This window comes from Gossypium hirsutum, chromosome A11 (assembly GCF_007990345.1).
Source record: "Gossypium hirsutum isolate 1008001.06 chromosome A11, Gossypium_hirsutum_v2.1, whole genome shotgun sequence".
Classification (NCBI taxonomy): domain Eukaryota; kingdom Viridiplantae; phylum Streptophyta; class Magnoliopsida; order Malvales; family Malvaceae; genus Gossypium; species Gossypium hirsutum.
Genome location: NC_053434.1, coordinates 15,981,365 through 16,004,016, shown reverse-complemented (window position 1 = coordinate 16,004,016; position 22,652 = coordinate 15,981,365). Strand labels below are relative to the sequence as shown.

Below are 22,652 nucleotides of genomic sequence, written 5' to 3'. Positions count from 1 at the left end.
AGCTCGGGATCTACTTCAATAAAAAACTTAAAGATTTTGGACTAATAGTCGAAGCATAATGGCATTAAAATATATTGAAAAGTTGAAACTCACTAGAATTGTCAATCAATTCATTAAATTTAGAAAAAAAAAAGAAGCAACATGGAAACAACAACAATCAAGAAAAGATGGCATCCTCGCCAAGAATCTATGTGGAATTCAAATATAATCAAATTGAGATATGAATCTATACCATAGAAGGAGGTGTAAGAACCTAAAAGAGTTATATACAGCTTATCTTAAACACAAAGAAAATTTGTAATCTTCTGCCCCTTTACTAGTAGTTTCATTCAGGTAATATTTCTTTCATCATGTAATTGTGATAATAAGTAAAACCAACAACTATAGGTTATAATGATGAGAAAGGATTCCAACACCAATTTCAGAAGATTATTGCTCGCTGCCTTTTTTTTTCCATCTATATAATTCATAATTATATGCCAATCAAGTATATTTTAGCTTCATTTTCTAATCGATTACTCTTTGGACAATGACATCTATATCATTTTCCCTTTTTTTTAATCGTTCTAATTTGCTATTTACTTTAATAGGTCATAACATTATTTCATATCATGAAATTGGTGATTTTGTATTTTTAAAAACTGCAAGGACCTGCATGTACAATAATAGACCGCAAAATCTTGGATTTGCAATGACAGAAAGCTCAGAGGTAACAGAAATAACATTCAGAAAGCAAATATCAACCATGATAATAAATCTTTTTCAACTATATATATGTTGTACGTATCCGTACTGGGTTTCTTTTTACATCAAAAACTGGGTCTGGGATCCACATCTCAGCCATCGACTATAATGATACTGTTCATTACACCTTCCTTACCTTCCAAACTAAAAAACGATGAAAAAAAAAACTGCCCCTTTATGGGAGAAGAATAAAGCAATATAAAAATAAAAAAGAGCCCAGATCAATCAAACAAATACGTGCCCAGACTCAACGTCAGCTTTTACAATTTGAATTGTCAAAAAATAATAAACCAATAGAAACATATCACAATCGGAGATCGATGTATGCAAATATATATATATCATATATATATATATGAAGAGGGGTAAATGAATTGAATTTACAACAACCAATGAATCGGCAAGTGTATCTAAGTCCACATTGCTGACCTTGACTCGATAACGACGGGAAGCATGCATCTAAGCTCCCTAGGCCTTACTCGTGTAAAAATTGGAAGGCTGGATTCTCAAGAAGTTCCTCTGCTGGTTTGACTTCCAAGAAGTCTTTCTCTTGAAGCGAATTGGAAAGGTCATCGACAGAGAAGGGGATGCTGTGTATTAACAAGGATGGATTAGGTTGTTTCTATGATTTTATACCTTACAAACTTCAACTCAGCATGTACCATAGTTGTTATTTAAACCATTGCAATTGCAGTCTTTCATATCCATCTATACTTGGATTCTAATACACTGTTTATGTAGTGACTTTTCAACTCTTCCTGAACTAACATTCTCATTTTCTAAACACGTCTGAACAGGAGTTTACTTAAGCCACATCAGAAACCAGCTTTACTAGTAGTGCTCAACGTAAGAACTTACCTGGAATTGTCGTCCAATAAAAAGGAACTGCTAGCAGCATCATTGGAATCCTCTGTCATTAGTACCCTCATGCTGGAAATAACCTGTAAAGGAATGAAGGTCACCCATAAATCATCTGATTTCTGAACTTTCTAAACAACCAAGAAAAAAAATTATATGCCACACAAACTTACATTTGGAGCAACACTTCGAGTATTGTAATTGTCATCCCAGTACAACGTACATATTCTGTATAACTGCTGTACACTAAGAATCTGACCAAATCAAGAGTTAATGTCAGAGTATGAGAACATTGTGAGAAATAATAGAGAAGACAAAGAGAGAAAGGACTTACAGGGCAGAGATCATTTGTAATTTCATCATATGAAATTCTGTACTTCTGATGTATAACCTGTTATCAGGTTTTAACAAAATTCAGCAAAACTCGATTTCTAAATAAAGGGCCAACGAAACATAAATACTCTGCGTAAATGGACAACACTTCAGCAGGTACAAATCAATTGAACAATGATTTCTTGGGTTAAGGGAACAAAATTGAATAGTATGACCAGAGATAGTTGAAGAGCCACATTGTTCAAGCAAACAAATGCTCGTCATAATTTTAGAGGTTTAACTAACCTACAAGCACAGGTAAATACATGAGTATTACAAAATGTGTCCTAGCAACCTGTGCCAAACAACATGAATCTCTTCCAAACAACGATATGAAGAAGAAATAACAAAGCTACCGGTAAATCCTGTCCTTAAATATCTGCCACTTCCCCAACTTGTTAGCTTTATCATTTACATAAAACCAACTCCATCTAATAGGGCATTTGAGAACCACCATCAATCAATAAGATTCTGCTACCCTAAAACTTTGTGCATTGTCAAACATAATGGAATGGGGCTAAATAATCATTTTGAAAGTTCGGCAGTACAATACCTAAAGAGCTCAAAACAAGATAACTAGGCAAAGCAATGACGTTTCCAAATACCAAAAAATTTCAAAAATGAAAAACAAGCAAAACAACCAACAAGATGATCCAACATACCAAGAATCCAACAGCCTGCCTTATGTGCTTAAGTTCATCCCACGATGACCCAGCGAACTGCAGTACAAGGGAAGGTAAAGCATCAGCTTAGTTAGAGGCCTAAAGTAAGCAAACAGCCCTGCAAAATTATGTAGCAACAACTCCGTAAATAAACACAAAAGAAGTTACCTCTTCTTTTGCTTGGCAGCACCAAAGCTCTAACTCGGCTAACCCAGCCTTGACATATTCTCCATTGCTAAACGTACAACACTCACGGCGTAGGAGGAGGCTGGAAAATGACAAAAATGCCAATATAAGCAAACCATTTGAATTAAAACCACAAAGGACATCACCAAAACATACCTATTAAACAATTGTACATTGATGTATGAAAATGTTTGAGTATAAATCTTCTGGATAAGAACAGAAGGCACCTGAAAACCAAGGAACTGTAAGAACTCTGTGCATTTAACTGGAAATCAGGATGGACAGTGGTAATCGAAGTTTATAAAGGTAATTTAGAAAGAAAAAAATCAGGTTCCTTACAAAATTTCCTTTCAAAGTACTTAGGAGGGTGTTGAGGCTATCAATAATGCTTTGCCAGTGAGTTGAAGCAGAATCTTTGCCAAAAGACCGCCCAGATCGTAGTACACTTCCCTTAGATGTTCTCGGAGCCTAACAATCAGCATAACCAATTAGAAAAAGGGACCAAGATTAATGGCAGTATAGCTGCAAGATACAAATTCAATTTTTAAACAAAAACTAAATCACAAGATACCTGGATGCATAGAGCAAGCAAAGATGATAACTCTTTCTTCAAGTTGTCCCTAATGATTCCATAGATTTTTTCCACATATGCTGCAAGTTGCTGCTTGAAAAGTAAAGCAGGATATTTGGCCTCTACTTGGCGAACTACTGCAAGTGCAGCAGCAGCAGCAAGATTGTTGGAAGAAGGAGATGAGCGGAAACCCTGGGTTTAAGAGAGAAAGGAATGTGAAAAATAGTCTTACTCTTCCCTAAAAATGATACACTCAGCGAGGAACCATAAGAATTTCAAATACCATTGTCATCCTTCCAAACAGAGAGGTTGCAGCAGTTGGCTTCCGACTTGGAGTTGCGCCACTTGAACCAGCAGCTTTAAGACTTTTTTGGAGCAAAAACAGTAAAGTTGATGTGTTGGACAACCAATATGCCATATGACCATTGTTTTCTTCATTCTACAATCAAAGAAGTTTTCATTCTTCACTTATGAATGGCATGTTTATGCTTGTTCTACTACAGCAAACAGGAAATAAATAAAAGAGGCCCAGAAAGTAGAATTCAGAGACATAAGAAAGTGAGATCTTCTAAAGCAACTATTTTACATTTATTAAAGCGGGGCAATTAAATAAAAGGGAAGAACAAAATCATAGAAAAGGCTGAAGGATAACCAAAAAAAATTGAAGCAGATGACACAACCTGCAACCCTACACCACAAACAAGACAGAAACGTACAATCAATTACCTCAATTGCAGAACCAATCATCTGAATAAGACGATCAAACACACTGGTCCTTTCTGCTTCAAAAGATTTCCAGTGGAGAAGACATTTATATATGGTAAATGCTGCAACAGGTTTCCCTTGACTGAACCCAATGTCTTTTGAAACGCAATTGACCAGTGCATCAACATTCTCCTGTTGCAAGAACGAAAAAAAAATAATTGAAATGCTGGAAAAAAAAAAGAAGGAAAGGCTTGAAGATGCAAAAATTAATTGCAGGAAACACACACATGTTGACGTTCAAGATTGGATCTTCGCAACCTGCCATCAGATTCTGCACCAGCCTTCTTCACTGGAGTCGCACTCTCTGGTTCCTGCAGTAACAGCTCGTCAATGGCCGCATTACAGAATCCAGACAAGTATATCACAAGTATTAAAATCAAACATACATTTGATTTGTTCAATTCATCCATATGGTGACCATTTTCCAAATTCTGCAAATTTTCAAACCACACGAATAATGAGAAACTTCAACATAATGATTAATGAAACAGGAGAATAAAAAAATCAAGTTATATTTTACCGGAAAGACTGGAATTGGTGGAAGCTGTGAAACCTTCTTAGCAGGCGAATTTAATAGGGTTTGCTGCCTCAAAACTTGGTTTTCAGATTCAATGTCTGAAATCTTTTCTTCAAGACTGCCAACAAAGAAACGATGTTAACCAGGAAAAAGACAAAAAGAGTGGAAGAAATGAATAAACACAGCTCCAGCAATATGCATGCAAAAAACCGCTATCCCAGATTCTGGTAGTTTACTGAAAGAATTTAACTCAATCTTTTCTCAGTAAGGGCACAAACAAACCTGTGCATAACAGTCTTCAACTGAACTATTTTTGATTCGGCATCCAAAGCTTGTTTCAACCTTTCTTCACTTATTTTGCTTGTCTCTTCAAACTTTTTCTCTGTTTCATCAATTTTCTTTTCCAACGAACTCACTAATGCCTGCAAATAGCAAGCACATGAGAAATATAATTATGAAATTAGTGTTCTCTAAGAAAACATCCCCAAGGTATCCTATATATCATTGTACGTTCACTGTATCTTTATGCCAATATAGATTTTAGACGCAGCCTACTCACCTTCAGTTTTTCATTCTCATTTGTAAGCTTCTCCAACATCAGAGGGTCCACCACCGAAACCTCCTGAATTATAGGGACTACCTCAGCTGCCTTTTTGGCAGCCTCACGTTCCTTGGCAAGCAATTCTTTAGTTTCTTTAAACTGAAGTTGTATGTCTTGCAAAGCAGACTGCAGTTTTGCATTTTCTTGTGTTTTAGCTTCTTCCAGGTCAACCTACAGAGTAAGACAAGAAATTATAAATAACAAGACAAAAATCATAGAAGCACTACAGGATGCAAGTAGGCCTGACTGACCTAGCGCAGCCCAGCCCATAGCATTTATATCATTACAATATTACAAATAATATACATTAAAAAAATATATATATTTAAATGCAACACATTATTAATAAATAATTACATCAGGCGAGACCAAGCTATACCTATATCTGAAATTCCAACCAGAAGTGGCTGGATATACAGGCAGGGGATCACATGCGAACCCCTTGCAATAAATGCAATATCAGGTTATTTATCTAAAGCAGATAATTCAAGATGGGAAGCCAAATACAACTGAGAGCCTCATTATCTACAGTATTTAAAGCACAAGATAGTTCATAAAAAAATCAGGCCCTCTCTCCATAACATGACCATCAAATAAAAGCACTATATTTTGATAGAAGCCAAGAACAAACACAGAATAATAATAATAATAATAGTAATAATAATAATAATACATGCTTACCCTCATTCGTTTCTCCAGTTGTAATCTCCATGTCAGTTCCTCAACTTGCTTTTCCAGTTTGTTCTTTGCAGCTTGCAGAGCTCCCGTCTCCCTAGCAGCCTGTAAATAAAATAATAACAGAAAATCTGAGGGATGCATTCATAAAACAAAATATTATCATACTTAAAGGTCTTAGAAATACTACATTGTTTCAGAAAACAAGGTCTGCATATAGAGAAAAATAAGTAACGCCCCCCCCCCCAAAAAAAAAAACCCACACAAAGAAAAAAAAAATTATGTAAAAGATTTAGTAGATTTTAGATAAGATTCGCCAGAGCATGGATATCTTGAATAGGCTTTAACTTGTACCCAAAATAAAACTCAAAAATCAAACTTGAAGAACCTCCCAAAAAATATCTTAGCAAAGCTGCAACTTCTTAGTGCTCTGATTTCAAATTTAAGCAGAGAAGAGGGCCACAAAAGACTAGTATGCCAGCTGCCAACCATTTTCAAGGTTCTAAAAGATGGAAGACAACAATTTTTTATAAAAAGTTCAGCAGGACAAACAAGACATACCATCTTAAGCTTCCGCAGTTCTTTACGAGCTACTCTTCCTCTCCATGCACATTGTGTTGCAATTGCTGCTTTCTTCAACTTCAGATAATGCAACCGGGTCAAGAACTTGCGACATTGGCTCTGTTGAGTACAATCAAAGTCATTCCAAGTTCTTTTTTAATATACAATACTATGAAACAAAAAGAACTTCAGCCACTGAAAGCAAAATTGAGAAGGTACATCTTTCAAAGCACCAATGCATAAGCAGTATGATTAAGAGCAATTTAAAATCCAAGACCTACCTGAATTATAATAGCTGCTCTGGTCTGCCTTCTGAAGCGTAACTCATTGCGAGCAGCCATCCCCCGCATGCCTGTCTGAATGGAAACAGCAGAGGAGAACAATTCTTTATAAGCTTTCCTAGCAAGATGCATGCGCAAATCTCTCTGGATCCTTAAACTGGCTGCTTCTCTTCTCATGCCTTCAAACACTTTGCGAGCAAGTTGCCCTGAGATCAGCATGGACAAAAACTATCAACAGGTGTACATAATAACAAATTCCTTAATACTGTAAATTGTATTAATTTACTACTGCCAAACCTAGAAATGCTTAAACAGGAATAAATACCTCTGCAGACAGATTGAATCTGTAATGCAGATCGGCGAAGCACAATGAAACTTCTGCGAGCTAAATAAGAACGAACTTTCCTCTGAATAATGCTAGCAGATCTTCCTAAGACTTCAATCCTACGGGTATCCAGATCAGCCATCTGACCAGCCCTAAGAAAAACCTTTGTCTTACCAATCTGCCAAAAACAAAATGGCATCGATATGATCTTTCCCAAAATCCAACCAGAACAGAGACTCATAAAACATGTGAGTAAACAATAATAAACGAAGTGGATGCATAGAATTTGTTCAAAAGCACTGATTGAACTCTCATCTAGAAGATGCCTGTACTCCTTCCATCCGTATGTATGCTAGATGATGCTCGAGCAATAAGTAAATGGCTAAAATTAGCCAATAATAAGTTTGTGACTTGAAATCCAACAAGTTAGATCTGCATGTGACAAGTGTTTTTGCACTTTTGATAACAGTAGCTAGCTTCCAGAAATTTTTCAAGTGTACTAGGGGCCCAGTTTTAAGTGTTGTTTCCTAGTAAATCCAAACATTTTACCTATAAACAAGTTCTGGTCTACACCAAATAGATCTTTTGCCAGACGAGCTGAGTTGAATTTCCTCAGCTTGCAAGATAAAATAAGCCAAAGGCCAGACCTAATTATTAAATATCTTCCTATTGCATATCTGTCTTGCTAGCATTTAGTGACACCTTGATGACAGAGGACTTTGCTTAAGATGTATACTAATAATTCAACATGAGATCTAGTACTAATGGCAAGGAAACTCAATTGACTAAAGAGACTGTTTGAATATCTATCAGACATTTACCTGATAGCCTTGAAGCCCGACCTTCTCTAGAAGCTTTTTGCACGCAGCAACCTCATCAGAACTACCATGTATATAGTAAATGGGTCAGAGTCCAGTATTGAAGAAAACTCTTGCGAGCAAAGCAAATTATTAACTGTACCTTCCATCCAAAACTTTAGGTGCAAGAAGACCAAATCGGTCCACAAATTCATCAAATTGTTTTCTAGTAGGATATCCAGCACAGCTAATCCTGATAGCCTCCATAACCCCCTGAAATGAGATAAACAGAGAGGATTAGTAGGAAAGCAGCTCTTATTAAATACCAAATACACATTTCAGTTCGTCCTGGTAGATTATCATCATTCTTACCCCACATCGTAGTTGTTGTAGAACATTTTTATTCTCAAATATTGACGGCTTAAGAAGATTATTGGGCTTTACACAACGTATGTAATGTGGCTCAGTGGAACTGAGAGTTTCAAGTAATGCTTGTAATTGTTGCTGTGAAATACAAAGAGAGAGTGCCCATGACACATTAGTCTGGAAAAAAAAAAAGGGTAATAATATGCATTTAAGAAGCAGAAACACCAACACACCTTAAATCGAGAACCTATTGAAGAGAATTTTGACGATTTGGAAGATTCCTCTGCTAAAGGTGGAAATAAACTAGAAACAAAGGAACATTTTGAAGCATTCAAAAGGGCCTGATGTTCAGCTACAACATAATCTTTGTTCTTGTCCAGGAACAACTCGGTTTGATAAGTGACCTGAAACGTTAACAAAAGTCCATTCACCTAACTTCTTTATTGTGTTCTTTAACCTGAATTTACTATAAAGAGAAAGCAAACATACATCACCAGCATAATGGCAAATGGTGAAATCACTACGAGACAATTTGGGCTTGCTGAACCGCTTATGGTTTTTAAATGTCTGGTACAGCTTCTGAGCAAAAGTTTCATGGGTTGATCTTGGAAACATGCTTTTAAAATTTAGAAGGCGAACATCCAAGAGAGGAAAAAGCTCATCAACATCACCACAAGAACAGTAGGATATAATTATTAACAATAAGTGCTTGCTACATCTTACCAAGCCTCATCTAGAAGAGCAATTATGCCACCTGGTTTCTGGAAATCAATAACAGAAAAAATGAAAAACATATAATCAATAACCACCAAATAAGTGTATGAACCATTAAACGCAGATGCCTAGACGTGATTAATGAGAACCCACCAACATCTAGGAATATTATTGGTAAGAATGCTCAAGAAACCAAACAATGATAATAGAAGTACAGAACAAGAAAATATTTTCTTGTTACCAGAGGAAAGGAAAAAAGAGAAATGTGAGAGAACAGAAATGCATGAAAGAGTGCAATTCTTAAGAAGAAGAAAGGTAGTTTCTCAAGCACAGAGATAAAGAGGCATAACAGTAATCAAGAAGTTTGCACCAGAAATTGCCAATATGAGTCAAATAAGTTATATATCAATACCAACATCAAACAAGGATGATACCAATACAAGATTCAAGATTCTGTTTCGATGCTAAAAAGGAAATTTTTATTGCATGGAATTTAAAATATATATAAGATTTAAGTAGATATTAACTTAACCATCACTCCTCTATCATTTTCACAGCAACTTACTTGAAGCAGGCATTACTTTTTACATTGCTAGACTATAGCTTGTGAGTAAGCTTATTTACAACTATTTCAACACCTGACAAATGATCCATCTCTTGTCTCTTTAGACTCTTCCCTCATTATTCCCCCAAATTTCTTCTCTTGTTTTCAAGCTGAGCATCTTACACCTCCTAATCAATCAGGTTTCCCCCCATGCTTTTAAATTGTCAATGAGAATAAAGCATCAAAGATGCCCTTACCATTTACTCTTCTATATAGCATGAAAACAACACTACATAGTGTAAACAACATCTAACGTTAAGTATACAAAAGCTTTTGGCACTAGAAATGGAATCACCAGACAAAAATACATGGAAGAAATCACATAGTTACAAGCAAAATTGTACAATTCCAGTAGCAGAGATTTATAGTCAACAACACAGAACCAACTCCACGGTTATACACAGAGATCATTTAATGGGATTATATATTGGAGGTACAGATGATAAAATACTAAACCACCCTGTAAAAGTCCAGCCAAATAATAGGAGAGGTAGAATCCACAGACCTTTTCAATGAGGTCAAGAACATCCTGATTATCAACAAATTCAATGTAGCTCCAATTAATTTCTTCTTTTGTATACTCTTCTTGCTCCATTTTGAAGACGTGCTGAGCAAAAAAAAATTAGGTATCACAAACTACAGAACAAAAACTGGGAAATGTTAAGCATGAACTGGGTATGTCTTTCAGAAATGAACCTGGTTGAAATGCTGCTGCAACTTCTCATTTGTCAAATTAATGCAGAATTGCTCAAAACTGCAAAGAAAATAATACATCAGATAAATAGAAGGCCATAGCAAGCATCCAAAAGCAATGAACAATACTAATTTCCAAACAAATTAAAGACTTCAGAAAGAAGGTGAGAAGATAATTATGGCAAGACAATCGAGAAACTGAAATTATAATTTAAAGGACATCAGAAGCAGAGAGCTAATTAATTATTAACCGAGAAAGTAAACTACACTCCGACTCGTAAAGGCAATGAATGAACTATACCCTAAAGCTCAAGAGAAAGTTATGTTGACCACTGTACAACAAAAAGGTTAGAAACTCCATTGCCAAAAGCCATCAAACTCATCAACAGAAAATTTTGGTAGAGTTATACTAAGAGTGAAACGATATCATGTCACCCCTACTTGAAACCAGAAGAGAAATCCTTATGTGCGAAACATCCAAGTGCACCACCTTTACAACACCTTAACAAATGAGAATAGGTCTCTCAAACCACGGCTTCTTTTAGTATCAAAGAATAAATGATTCTCCAAAGTATTAACTGTGCCTCGTTGAGACAACTTCCATTTCTATTCATTGGTTTCGGAAAACCAACTTCGGTCAACTATGAAAACAACAGGCATACCAGTTAAGCACCTGTTAGTCTTGAAACTCTCAAATCCATAAATATCCAGCACCCCAATTAAGTACTTTGAGTCAGGATCTTGACCAATTGAACTATTGATCTTATCCACAATCCTGTCAAATAAAAAAAATTAATAAACATTGTCAGAAATAAAAGTCCAAAACTGAACAAAAACAAATGATAACCAGAGTCAATCTTAAGTGTCTCTAATCAGACAGCAGAAGTGAACCATACCAGTCAAACAACCTCGAGTACACAGTTTTAGCCAAAGCATCTCTACTAAGCGCAGCAGATAATGGGTCCAGCCATTTTGTAATGGTTTCGTCACGAGTTACGATTACGCGCTTACAAAGAGAATCTTCTAGTAACTTTTCGTCGCACCTAAAACAAAACTCGCCATTAAACATGTTCTCTTTGTTCTCTTCCGAGAGGCTAAGGAAGTGAACAAATATCAAAGAAATGCCTTCCAGTTTATGTTATTGCAAGTCCATGAAATTGCACACTTACTCAAAAAGCTCAGCTGCAGTCCTCAGATGAAACCGAGATTTTTCATCTTTAGGTACTGATGAGTCTATTTCCTTCCCTTTGGCAAATTCAATGTTCCCAAGATGAAGAATTGCAGCCACAACACGGAATATGGCATCCTGACAAATGGCAGAGGCAACAATCAAAAAGATGATAAAGAAATATTTGGAAAATTTTATGCTCAAGTATCATCTCCCAGGATAGTGTTTCATAACAAACCTGCTCATCAGAACTTATTCCAACAACATCCATTGCCCTCCTCGTTGCAGCATATTCCTTAGACTCATCAACGCCATCCAACTCATAACAATTAGATTGGTTCAGATAGTGAAACGTTCTCGGGTTTCCTAATTTAAACCGCTGAATATCCTGAAAGGTAAAAAAGAGAATAAAAGCAGGACAGGAGGAGACAAACATTCATAAGTATGAGAATTGACAACCTGAAGCATTACAATCTCATGAATTGTCAAACTGTTCTCTTTTTCCAAAGATATGAAATGATACTCACAACTGCACATCTATCCATAACTGAACAAAGCTATAGGTTCAAAATTTTCTACTCATTATCAGATAAATGAACAAACTGTTAAAAAGGGCTTTCGAGAAAGAAGGAACTCCCTCATATTGGATCTTCTATACCACAATCTTAACAAGCTATGGATGTATCTTGACACAACTGACATGCTAGGAAATCCTTGGAAAATAACAGACATGATACACTACACTTTACAACCTTCAAGCATTGGCACTTAAAATAGAAAAATATATATATACATACAAATAGATTGATATCTTAAGCTAGAAATAGAGGCAGGACTGTTCTCGCAATTTAAGCTCCCATCACGATTCTTTCTCTAGAATGTACATTTTGGTCATAAGATAATCCTTAAATTTTAAATCTGAAGATAAAAAATGCTTGTTGAGGGAATGAATATGCAAAAACATATTGTATCAAATACTTTATAAGTAGCTTGATTAAGCAATCAAAAACCACTTACCTCTGGTGGTGCAGCACAAAGCATGTAGAAACAGTGATAATTTCTCTCAGGATCAGACACTTGACAAACTCGTGATCTTTCTAGCAAATAAGTTCTGATTGCAGCTCCTGAAATCCTTCCACTTCGATCAAATTGAATCTCCACAAACTTACCAAAGCGACTAAATCATTCAAAATAATGCAAATTATTATTTAAAAAAACCAATGATTCAGACATAGAATCTACTATACATACAGCATGTGAAACTTGCTAATAATAACATTCGTACCTTGAGTTGTTGTTCCTAACAGTCTTCGCATTACCAAATGCTTCTAAAACAGGGTTTGACTGCAGATTAGGCAAAAGAAAAAACAAACTTGTTGAACGCTGTTACTAGGATGATAATTTCAAAATATCAACATTAGATTTAATGTCGCAAAAGATCAAAATTTGTAGCCATATTTACCTCTAGAACTTGCTGCTCAACTGTTCTTCCCTCAGCAGCAGCTCTACCCCCCATGTAAGCAAGATATCTCATAAGCAATTTTGTGCTTTCTGTTTTACCAGCCCCACTTTCACCACTGACCAAAATCGACTGACTAATTCCCTCATTCATCATTAATCTGCATTGACAGAAACAGCAGGCTTCATTGTCAAAAACAAGTACTCATATAAAATGAACTTCTGGTCGGTATAGCAGGGTACCTGTATGCAGCATCTGCTACAGCAAAGGGATGTGGACTCAATTCACCAAAGGCTGCCCCCTTATATTGTGCCATCATATGGCTATCATAAAGATGAGGTAGTCTTCTGAATGGGTTTACAGCAATCAATATATTTCCTGTATATGTCTGGAAGTACGATTCGGGACAATTGCCTCCTCTTGTCAGTAAGTTTTGAAATATGATGAAAAGCTAAGATTCCAAACATTCATAGATGCAAATATGGATTATATCACAACAAAAGCAAAATATAAATCAATTCCCCAGCAATCAAATATATTTCCAGTATATGTCTGAAGGCACCATTGGGGCAACTGCCTCCTTTTATCAGTAAATTTGAAAACATGATGAAACATAAATATGTCATTAACATTCATCAATGCAATATACCAGAAAGAAAGCAATTACATCCATTCCAACAAAGAAAATTAAAGAAATGACAGATATGACACCCACACACAGATAGAAAGTGAACATTTGCTTGAAATCTTACATATATTTCATTCATATCATATCTTGATCGTAAATTCTGGAGCACACCCGGTTCATGCAAATAAGCCAGCTTTGTCATATCATCTACTCCACAAGGTGGGGCCTCAGCATCTTTAGGATAGACATTTGAAGCTTTAACAACAACCTGTTGCAAATGCATAGGAAAGTAAAATTAACAAACTCAACCAAGCATTCTATGTTCTCAATGGATTCCCATTTTATCATACTGGACTGCATGACATGGAAAAAGGTGAGGGGAAGAAAATTTTAAGCCATGTGATATGAACATGATTGTGGCAAGAAAATAGCAATTTATCAACAAGCATTCACCAAAATAGAAGTAACTGAAATTCATATGCATGTAAAAGAATCCATTTAATTTTTTAGAAGCAACTCACCGTCTTCCCTGAAGTGCATAGGACTTTAATATCTTCGCCTTTAACCTCCACGACTTCACCATCGATCCAAGCATCATCAGGATCTTCCACCCAGACAAGAGATCCAACTACAAGACTAGTTGTGGCAGCCTACAAAAGCCAATAGAGCCCATGACTCATCAATTTAATTGAAACTATCCCTTATAACCATTCAATCAAGATTCAAGCATTTAGGCAGAACCACATAGTTAAGTTCGCACTTTTCAATCTCAAAATGACTTCTAATAGGAACTATTAGGATGGTGCAGAAAACAAGTAAAAAATTCACTAGTAAAAGAAGACTGTTAGGCAATCACTATTGGAATTACAGATATGGACAGGCACTTCTTTCTTGTTTGGAAAACATCTAAATAGAAATGAAATGATTTTGGAGGTTACATGACCCATCTAAAATCCACCAAGCTCATTATTTTTAAAACCCTTTCAAATTCGGAAATTTTTTAGGGAGGAATTTACCAGATGTGAATTTGGGTCTTCTTAGAGATATGGAGTGAATAAAAACACTAAATTTAAAAATTGGAAAGCATACAAAGTACAAATTCAGCCAAAGTAGCAGCAATGCCAATTTTATGGCTCGAATGTCCTATTAACAGTAAAGCCATCATAGTTTCCACACACCAAGCTAGTTAAATCCAAGCTAGTTAAATCAACGGATAAATAACCAGACAAGTCAAAGCCCAAACATTGAAGGGGAACTCAACCAACAATCAACATAAACTCACAAGACCATACTCAAAATTACATCATACTTGGAACAAAATGTACTGCTTCAAGTTCTAGTCAATGGCAATATGGTTCTAACTGAAATTTTATCCCCAACTATATTCAACTAACCATAGCAAAGCAAGACAATTAAAACCCTAAAACGCGGATCTAAGTAACAACGAATATTAATGGACCAAAACATAGTAATAGCTAGCTTCAACTCATGTTCAGATCAGTCAACTACAATTCTTTAGAATTACCAAAAGGTTTCTTTAAATCAAGACCGTCCGAAGCTAGAAATCAGAAATAACAAAACAAAAAACAAAATGCAAGGGGAAAAAAAAAGCAAAAGATATCATAAATAAATTACCATTCTTATCCTTGACCAAGATTAATCGGATCAGAAACTTGGTTTGCTTCTGGATCTACTCCTCCAAGGCGTTGAGCAATGATCATTCAATACAATATTCAACAGAGAAAAAGATTTGAACTGGTCTATTGTTCTAAACGATTTACACTACAAAAGAATTCCAAACGAAAAACAAAGCAATAAACAATATAAAAAAAAGAAGCTTAAATCTCTTCAACAAAGATTTTTAATATATATTCTTGAAGAAGAGATTAAACCTCCCGTTTGCTTTGTTTATGAAAGCAGCTTTTCTTTTTCTTTCTTTTTTTCCTCTTCCCTGTTCCTTAGGGATGGTATTAACTCTCTTAAAAAAAAAATTTTTTTTGAGGTGACAATCTTTACTCGTTAAGTTCGATTATTTAATTTGTTTTTGTAAAGAAAATGGAATAATTAAGGAAGAGTGAGCGTTTTGGATTAAATAAGAGGAAATTACAAAAAGCCCTAGATTTGGGGATGTAATTACGGAATTTGATGACAACAAAGACGAGGTCAAACTAGAGTCCAACGAAAAGATGAAATGGAAAAAGAAAAAAGGGGTGGGCGTATACTGTCCGGTTCTTGCAAAATCAATTTGGAAGGGGGCAGTAAATAATAATTTTTGGGTCGGTTGGTTTTGGAGTCACGTGCGGCTCCGAATTGTGCAATTTGTCAAGTTCTATTTTGCGAGGTTTGTGGGACCCAAAACAAATTGATTGCCAAGAAATATCGGAAGCTTTTCTTTGTCCCGCGATGTCAATTTGAAAAAAAGAAAATGTGATGGGGGCACAGGGGGTGGGGTTCACGAACGTAGATCAGTTAAATAATGTCATATTTTTCTATATGAAAATATATATAATATAATAATATAAATGTTTTAAATTTATTTTATTTTATATAAATTATTAAAGTACCTAAGCCCTCTGATCGGTTAATCTGACACTTCTCTCGATCAGATTTCTATGTTTTAAATCTAATTTGTGGCCTTCATTGTGGAGGGATCATGGGGGCTGTTATTTGGAAGCGCCTCCGAAGGTAAAGGAATCTACGTGGAGGTGTTTACGTGATTTTTTGCCTTGTAAGAGTCGACTTGCTAATCGATGCATCTTTATTGAGCCTGTTTGTGCACGGTGTGGCGAGCATGAAACGATGGATCATATTTTGCTAAGCTGTAATATTGCAGTGTCGGAGTGGAGTTCTATTTCCTCAAACTTTAATCAATTTTCTGATGTTGATTTCTTGTGGTCTCAGGTGCGATCTGCTGCTTTGGGTCAATGTTGCAGGATTTTGACTATTGCTTGGTGTCTATGGTTTCATCGAAATTTGATTGTTTGGAAACAAACAGATGTGTTTGCTGCTGAGATAGTTGCCAAAGCGGATCGGTTTTTGACTGAATGGAAGGATGCTCGGGCTGCTTTTACAAGGGTGCAGCGATTTTCAATGAGTTTCGTTAATAGCCGGGTTGATTGGGAGAAGCTGGTTGTTGATCTGTTCAAGTGTAATGTGGGCGCTGCATCTTCTTTTAGGTTGGGATGTTCTTCTTTTTCAGCTAATATCTGGGATCATAATAGCACGTGTTTTAGAGGATGCTCAGTAACGATAAACACTATGTGGGAGGTTCGAATGGCTGAGTTGCTCCCCATAAGAGAGGCTCTTTCTTGGATGAATACGCTAAATGTTGCGAATGTAGTGTTAGAATCGTGAGGATGTGATTAATGCACTAAATTCTTCATGTAATAATTTATTTGAATTTGATCTCGTTCATTGTTTATACATAATTTTTTGTTTTCAACAGTTACCCTTTTGGTGGACTCGACAAACAGTTAATTAAGTGACTCATGAAATTGCAATAGTGACTTTAACTTATTCTGAATGTCAATAGTAGAAGATCCCTCACGCGTTTCTTTCACTTATTTTAGATGTTGATTATTGCCGTGTGTAAATGATAAATATTAATGGATTAAGGTGTATCATGTAATCATGTTCACTTGAGTTTAATTATCATTGATATTACTATTATTGTTTGTTAATTTTTTTATTATTAATGAATAGTGTCTTCAATTTAAAAAATTAATATTTTAACATAATTATGATATGATAAAAATTCATTTCTATAATATGAAATATATTACCATATGAGATTTAATGTGACGCAAGTATAATCATATCAAATTAAGTGAGGGTTTAGTCAATTTTAAATGTTTCTAATAAATCATTTTAATTTAAAATATGTTTTAAAAGTCTCTTTTATCTTTAATTTTTAAAAATTTAATTTTTTATTTTCTAATTTTAAAAAATTATATCTAATAATTAACATTTTTGAAACTTTTATATTAAATTTACAAGTGTAACATTGAAATTTAGACCTCATTCCTAGGAACTTCTTTTTATATTCAATTATATAAATTATACAGATATCAATTGGATAGAGATCTACCCAACATACTATTTCATTGCCTTTGTTTTTTTGTTCCTTTTTGTCTTTGATTCGGGTGTTGATAGTTTGTTGCTTATGCACCGCTTAGCTTTTGTTACAACTATTGATTACAAGATCTTTCCTCATAACGCAATGGCTCATGAATACGTCAGACGATATTTATATCTCTTCACTCCTGTTGTTTTCCGCATATTCATTATATTTTTATTTTTAAGAATTTATTTTTTTATTTTTTAATTTTAAAATTTAATTCTAACTATTAACATTATAATTTTATTTTTATTAAATTTATTAATATAATATTTTAAAATAAAAAATTACTTACTTAATAGTCATGTAATTAAAAACATATTATAATTAATATAAATTTAACAAAAAAATTTAACGATATTAAAATTAAAATATCAAAAATAAAAGAAATCTTTAAAATAAAAATATAAAGAATAAATCCTAAATTTTAACCCCTTTTTTTTTTCTCGTACACATATAAAAATTTTAACTTTGGATGATGAATGATATTTTTGTTTCAAATGTAATTGGCGTTTTCTTAAAACAAACATAGAAATATCTAATGTTGTGCTTTGGTTATATTTGGGCATTCCATCGAATTGATTGAGACAGATGAAATTTACCTATTAAACTAAGTCTGAATCGTTAGTTGTGAACCGTGATGTCATGTCCCCAAATACATCACATTTTCATCTAAACCAATATATTATTTTTGGTTGGTTTTGCGGTTTATTAAATTTATTTATTTTAATTTATATTTGTCTTTTTCTATAATATGATTTAATTTGAATGTTCTCTTCCTACTTTATCAATATATTTAACATTTGTCGATAATAGAAAAAACAATTAATTACTTTTTATTGTCACCTCAAGGTAGCAAAAATTAACGATTATTATTTTGACTCAGAAGCTCTAAATATATATATATAAATTAAATTCATTTATTAACTTTGACTTTAGTAAAAGAAATTTTTATTTTCTCAGTTTCGAAATTAAGTAAATTTATATATTTAAAAAAAATTGATAATTTAATTCTTGTCATTTTCGAAAGTGAGTAATTAATGATAATTAATCATGACGTTAATATCTTTCATAATTTGTACATAATTTTAATTGATATAATAATAATTTTAGCTCTCAAAGTTCACATTTTTTTTGTCAACTTAGTCATAATTTTTCAATTTTATCTTGGAACATTCGTGTAAATGTGTAAATGTTGAGGCTGAATTTGTTGAATATTTTAGAATTAAGGTCAAAGTGACAAAATATGTAAGCAACAAAGGCTAAATTTGTTACTATACCAATCAAAATTATGTATAATTGATGGAAGACATTAATATCATGATCAATTATCCTTAGTTGCTCACTTCAAAATTGGCAGGATTAAATTACTCCAATTTTTTTAGAGTGATCAATTTGCTCGATTTTAAAATTGAGAGAGACTAGATAGGTCTTTTTACCAAAATAATTTAAAAATATTTTTTGAGTAAAACTTATTTTATGTGAAAATGAACAAAATAATATTAATAATTAAAAAAGAAGAAGCTAATTTTAAAGACATTAAGCTATCTTTTAGAAACAATCAAATTTTTGTTTTTGTTTTTGTAGTTTATATATTTCATATACATAGAACATATTTTTGGTAACTCATCTTTATGTGAAAAAAATATGAGATTTGATAAAATAAATAAGCTTTTAAAAATAATTAAAATATCATTTTTGTAAAAAGTGGTACTTAAATCTCATATTAATTTTTTGACAAAAAACCTCAAATAAAATTTGAAGAAATAAATTCAAGGTATAATGATTTATTTGATTTTCTAACTTTTAAAAAATTTATTTTAGTCCTTTATTTAACTTTCGCCCTTTTTAGCCCTTAAACTTACATTGTTTGTCAAATCACCCCAAAATGGATGGAAAATTTTACATTTGTTAACTTTCTTGACGTGGTAATCCACGTGTATGTTGTGTCACATGGCATTCATGTGTACGTAACATCAACAAAGTTAACATTTGTTAACTTTTCCATTCATTTTCAAAAACACAATTTTAAAGACTAAAAAAGATTAAAAAATTAATTATAAGGATAAAATAATTTTTTTTATAAAATTAAAGAGCCAGATAAATTATTATATCTAAATTCAATTCCCTAAAATTAGATATATGTATATTAAGGGATAGATGCTGATCACGAGTTTTAAAGCTTCTCCATACTCAAAGTGAATATCGAACCCTTAACCACTAATTGAGGTAGAGAGGCCCTTGCCATCTCACCTAACTCTCATTGTTAATAAATATAATTTTTAATGAATAAAAGAATATCGATAAAAGGTGGTGAATCAATAATAAATTTTATTCTCATAAGGAAAAGGGCCAATATGTAGTTTGGTATCTAAACTATAGCTTATTTCTCAATGTGGTCCTTATTTTATTTTATTTTATTTTTTTGCTCTCAATTTGGTATGTGTGGTTTTATTCCGCCAACCGTTTTACCTCAAGTTGTTACGAAAAGTGACGTGAAAATATTGGATCAATCATCCGTTGGCACGTGATATAACATTTGTTAAAAAATATTTTTTACAATTTTCCTTTTTATTTCTAAGTGAGTTTTTTTCTTTTTCTTCTTTTATTTTATTAAAAAATAATATATATTTTTTCAACATTCCTTTATATATATTTAGCAAAAGCAATAAAATTAACTAACAATCATGCAAACTACCGATTGCATCAAATTGGAAAATCCTCTATAGCTGCATAGTTGGCTTGTAAAACGACTCAACACCAACTGTTGTCCATGAGCTAACTTCGCCATACCATATACAAGTTGATTTTCCATCCTATACACGTATTTAAAGGAGACCTCTCATGATCGTTCACACAACAAATGTATATTCCGAACTAATCGTAACTTATTACTGCTGCCTTGTTGTCCCGTGACTAATTGCACAGCCAACTCACTGTCGCATTCCATCTGCAGCTAAAGGATCTCGAACTCCTATGCCTTCCTAAGCCCTTCGGAGAGCCCTCACAACCTTGCTTCAAGAACAGAGCATGAACCTAACAATTGAGAGTAACCCAAAACCCAGTTCCCAAAACAACCCTACAACACTCCTCCTGTTGTCGCCTGTCCCAACTCATCGCATACCAAACAATCACAATACAATTTGACACAACCCTCTTCTGATGGCATCCAATCCAGATTTTTAGAATCTATCCAACCACGTTTACCAATATAAAAATCAACTTCTTTATCATACTTAGCCATCGACATACCCTTAGCATAAATTTCATCATTGCTAAATTTACACCATTAAAGCCCAACATATTATGTCGCTTCCAAATCAGCTAGAATGAGACCCCATACAACGTAATCCAATTTGCACATCCAGATGTGAATTATTTAAGAATCGAAGTCGATTTGCTTTATAAAAAGAAAATATCAATGAACTTCTATGAAATGATTTTACGGGGTTCAGCCAAGCTCCCTTCTGCCTTTGCACTCGAGGGCCAATCTCCGTCCGGACCGAGAAAACCTTTGCACGCCTCCGTTACCTTTTGGGAGGTTTACGCCCTATAGAAATTATTTACCTGAGACTATCCCTTGGCCCGTAGGTCTTACCACAAGGTTAGAATTCTAGCTTTTCCAGAATGGTATCTCACTGATGGCTCAAGCCCTTAAGCTGAGCAGAAAAAGCCCAAAGTCAATCCCAAGAAACAGTGAAGCTTCATAAAGTCTTTTTATCCAGGTGCGGATAGTCCGCATCTTCACAAACATGTCTATTTCACCGAGCCCCTCTCTGAGATAGTGCCCAGATCATTGCGCCTTTCATGCAGGTCGAAACTTACCCGACAAGGAAAGTAAGGTTTACACAAAGCCAATCATGTAAGGAAGAGATTGAAAATGAGATAGCCTGCTCATTTTAGATCAACTTATTCCAAAGCAACTGTACATGTGAACAATCTCGGAGAACATGAAGCAAAGTTTCAGTTTGAGCTCCGCATATTGTACATGTAGGAAACCCTGTAAGTCATTGCCAACGTTTTTCCTTATTTGTTTGAAGCCGTTCATGCCACACAAGCCAAAGAAAATTCATGGGCCCTCTGAATCTTCCAAATGTACTACCAAACCGACTCTTGTTGTTTCCAACTCAACACCGTCAAAGTCTTATAGGCTATTGCTGTAATATCCCGAATTAAGGCCTAATCGGAATAGTGGTTTCTGACCATAAATTTGAGATAGAAATAATTATTTTATAATTATTTTGAGGTTTATGATATGATTGCATAATTGTGTGAAAATTTCGTAAAGAAATTTTTGGCATAAAGAGTTTAATTTAAAGTTAGGGACTAAATCGAATAAGTTGCAAAACTTGCATTCTAGAAGTTTTTAGTATGAAATTGCTTTGAAATATTAATTAGGAGGTCTTAAATGGTACTTTGACCAATTTTAAGTTCATGGACAAAATTAGGACATGGAAGGAATTTTTTTGAAAGTTTAGTAAGGAGGGACATTTTGGTCATTTGGATATTAAATGAAATAAAAAGGGGAAAATAACACAAAATTGGTTATCATCTTCCTTAGTTGCTACCGAATGCTCCCTCTCTCCATAGCTAGGGTTTCTTCAACTTTCAAGCTTCATAATCAAGAAAGACGTGGAATCGACCCCAATCGAGGAAAAGAAAAGATTGTGGACTAAATTGCAAAATCATTATATTTTGGTACCAAGGTAAGTTCATGTGTGAATAATGTAGCATAATTGTTATTTATAAGTTATTGATGTTAATTATATGATATGCTGATTTTTATCATGAAATATATGCTTTGTGGTTATTTTCGAATAAAATGCAAATTATGTGTATTATTTGTTAAATATAAAGTGCTACCGAGTATTGGTTTCGGTATTTTACGGAAGATGGCAAGGATATGTGTTCGATGAAAATCCCATTTGAACCTTAGGAATAGATTAGGATACAAGTGACATGTCACTAGGATGGTTGAGCATCCGAAC

The 22,652-nt window shown here is 34.1% G+C and overlaps 1 protein-coding gene across 2 annotated transcripts; it reads right to left on the bottom strand.

Annotated features, from left to right (window-relative positions):
* Window positions 1–749: 749 nt before the first annotated feature.
* LOC107924059 (myosin-6) lies at window positions 750–15,604 on the bottom strand. Of its 2 annotated transcripts, XM_016854326.2 has the most exons (39): window positions 15,183–15,604; window positions 14,069–14,197; window positions 13,672–13,815; window positions 13,162–13,307; window positions 12,923–13,079; window positions 12,746–12,804; window positions 12,478–12,637; window positions 11,699–11,848; window positions 11,462–11,598; window positions 11,189–11,335; window positions 10,966–11,067; window positions 10,296–10,353; window positions 10,105–10,206; window positions 9,005–9,042; window positions 8,771–8,897; window positions 8,515–8,685; window positions 8,288–8,419; window positions 8,079–8,188; window positions 7,940–8,000; window positions 7,119–7,296; window positions 6,794–6,999; window positions 6,513–6,632; window positions 5,958–6,056; window positions 5,235–5,447; window positions 4,958–5,097; window positions 4,679–4,793; window positions 4,545–4,589; window positions 4,386–4,469; window positions 4,120–4,290; window positions 3,677–3,832; window positions 3,394–3,585; window positions 3,162–3,290; window positions 2,979–3,049; window positions 2,805–2,904; window positions 2,637–2,693; window positions 1,937–1,993; window positions 1,776–1,856; window positions 1,603–1,685; window positions 750–1,334 (listed from the first exon to the last, which is right to left on the bottom strand). In XM_016854326.2, the coding sequence occupies exons 1-39, from the start codon at window positions 15,183–15,185 to the stop codon at window positions 1,220–1,222; spliced, it is 4,545 nt and encodes a 1,514-aa protein (XP_016709815.2). In that variant the 5' UTR covers window positions 15,186–15,604; the 3' UTR covers window positions 750–1,219. The 2 variants fall into 2 exon arrangements, with proteins under 2 accessions (XP_016709815.2, XP_016709816.2); XM_016854327.2 differs by lacking the exons at window positions 14,069–14,197; window positions 15,183–15,604 and having other exon boundaries at window positions 13,162–13,297; window positions 13,672–13,754.
* Window positions 15,605–22,652: the final 7,048 nt, after the last annotated feature.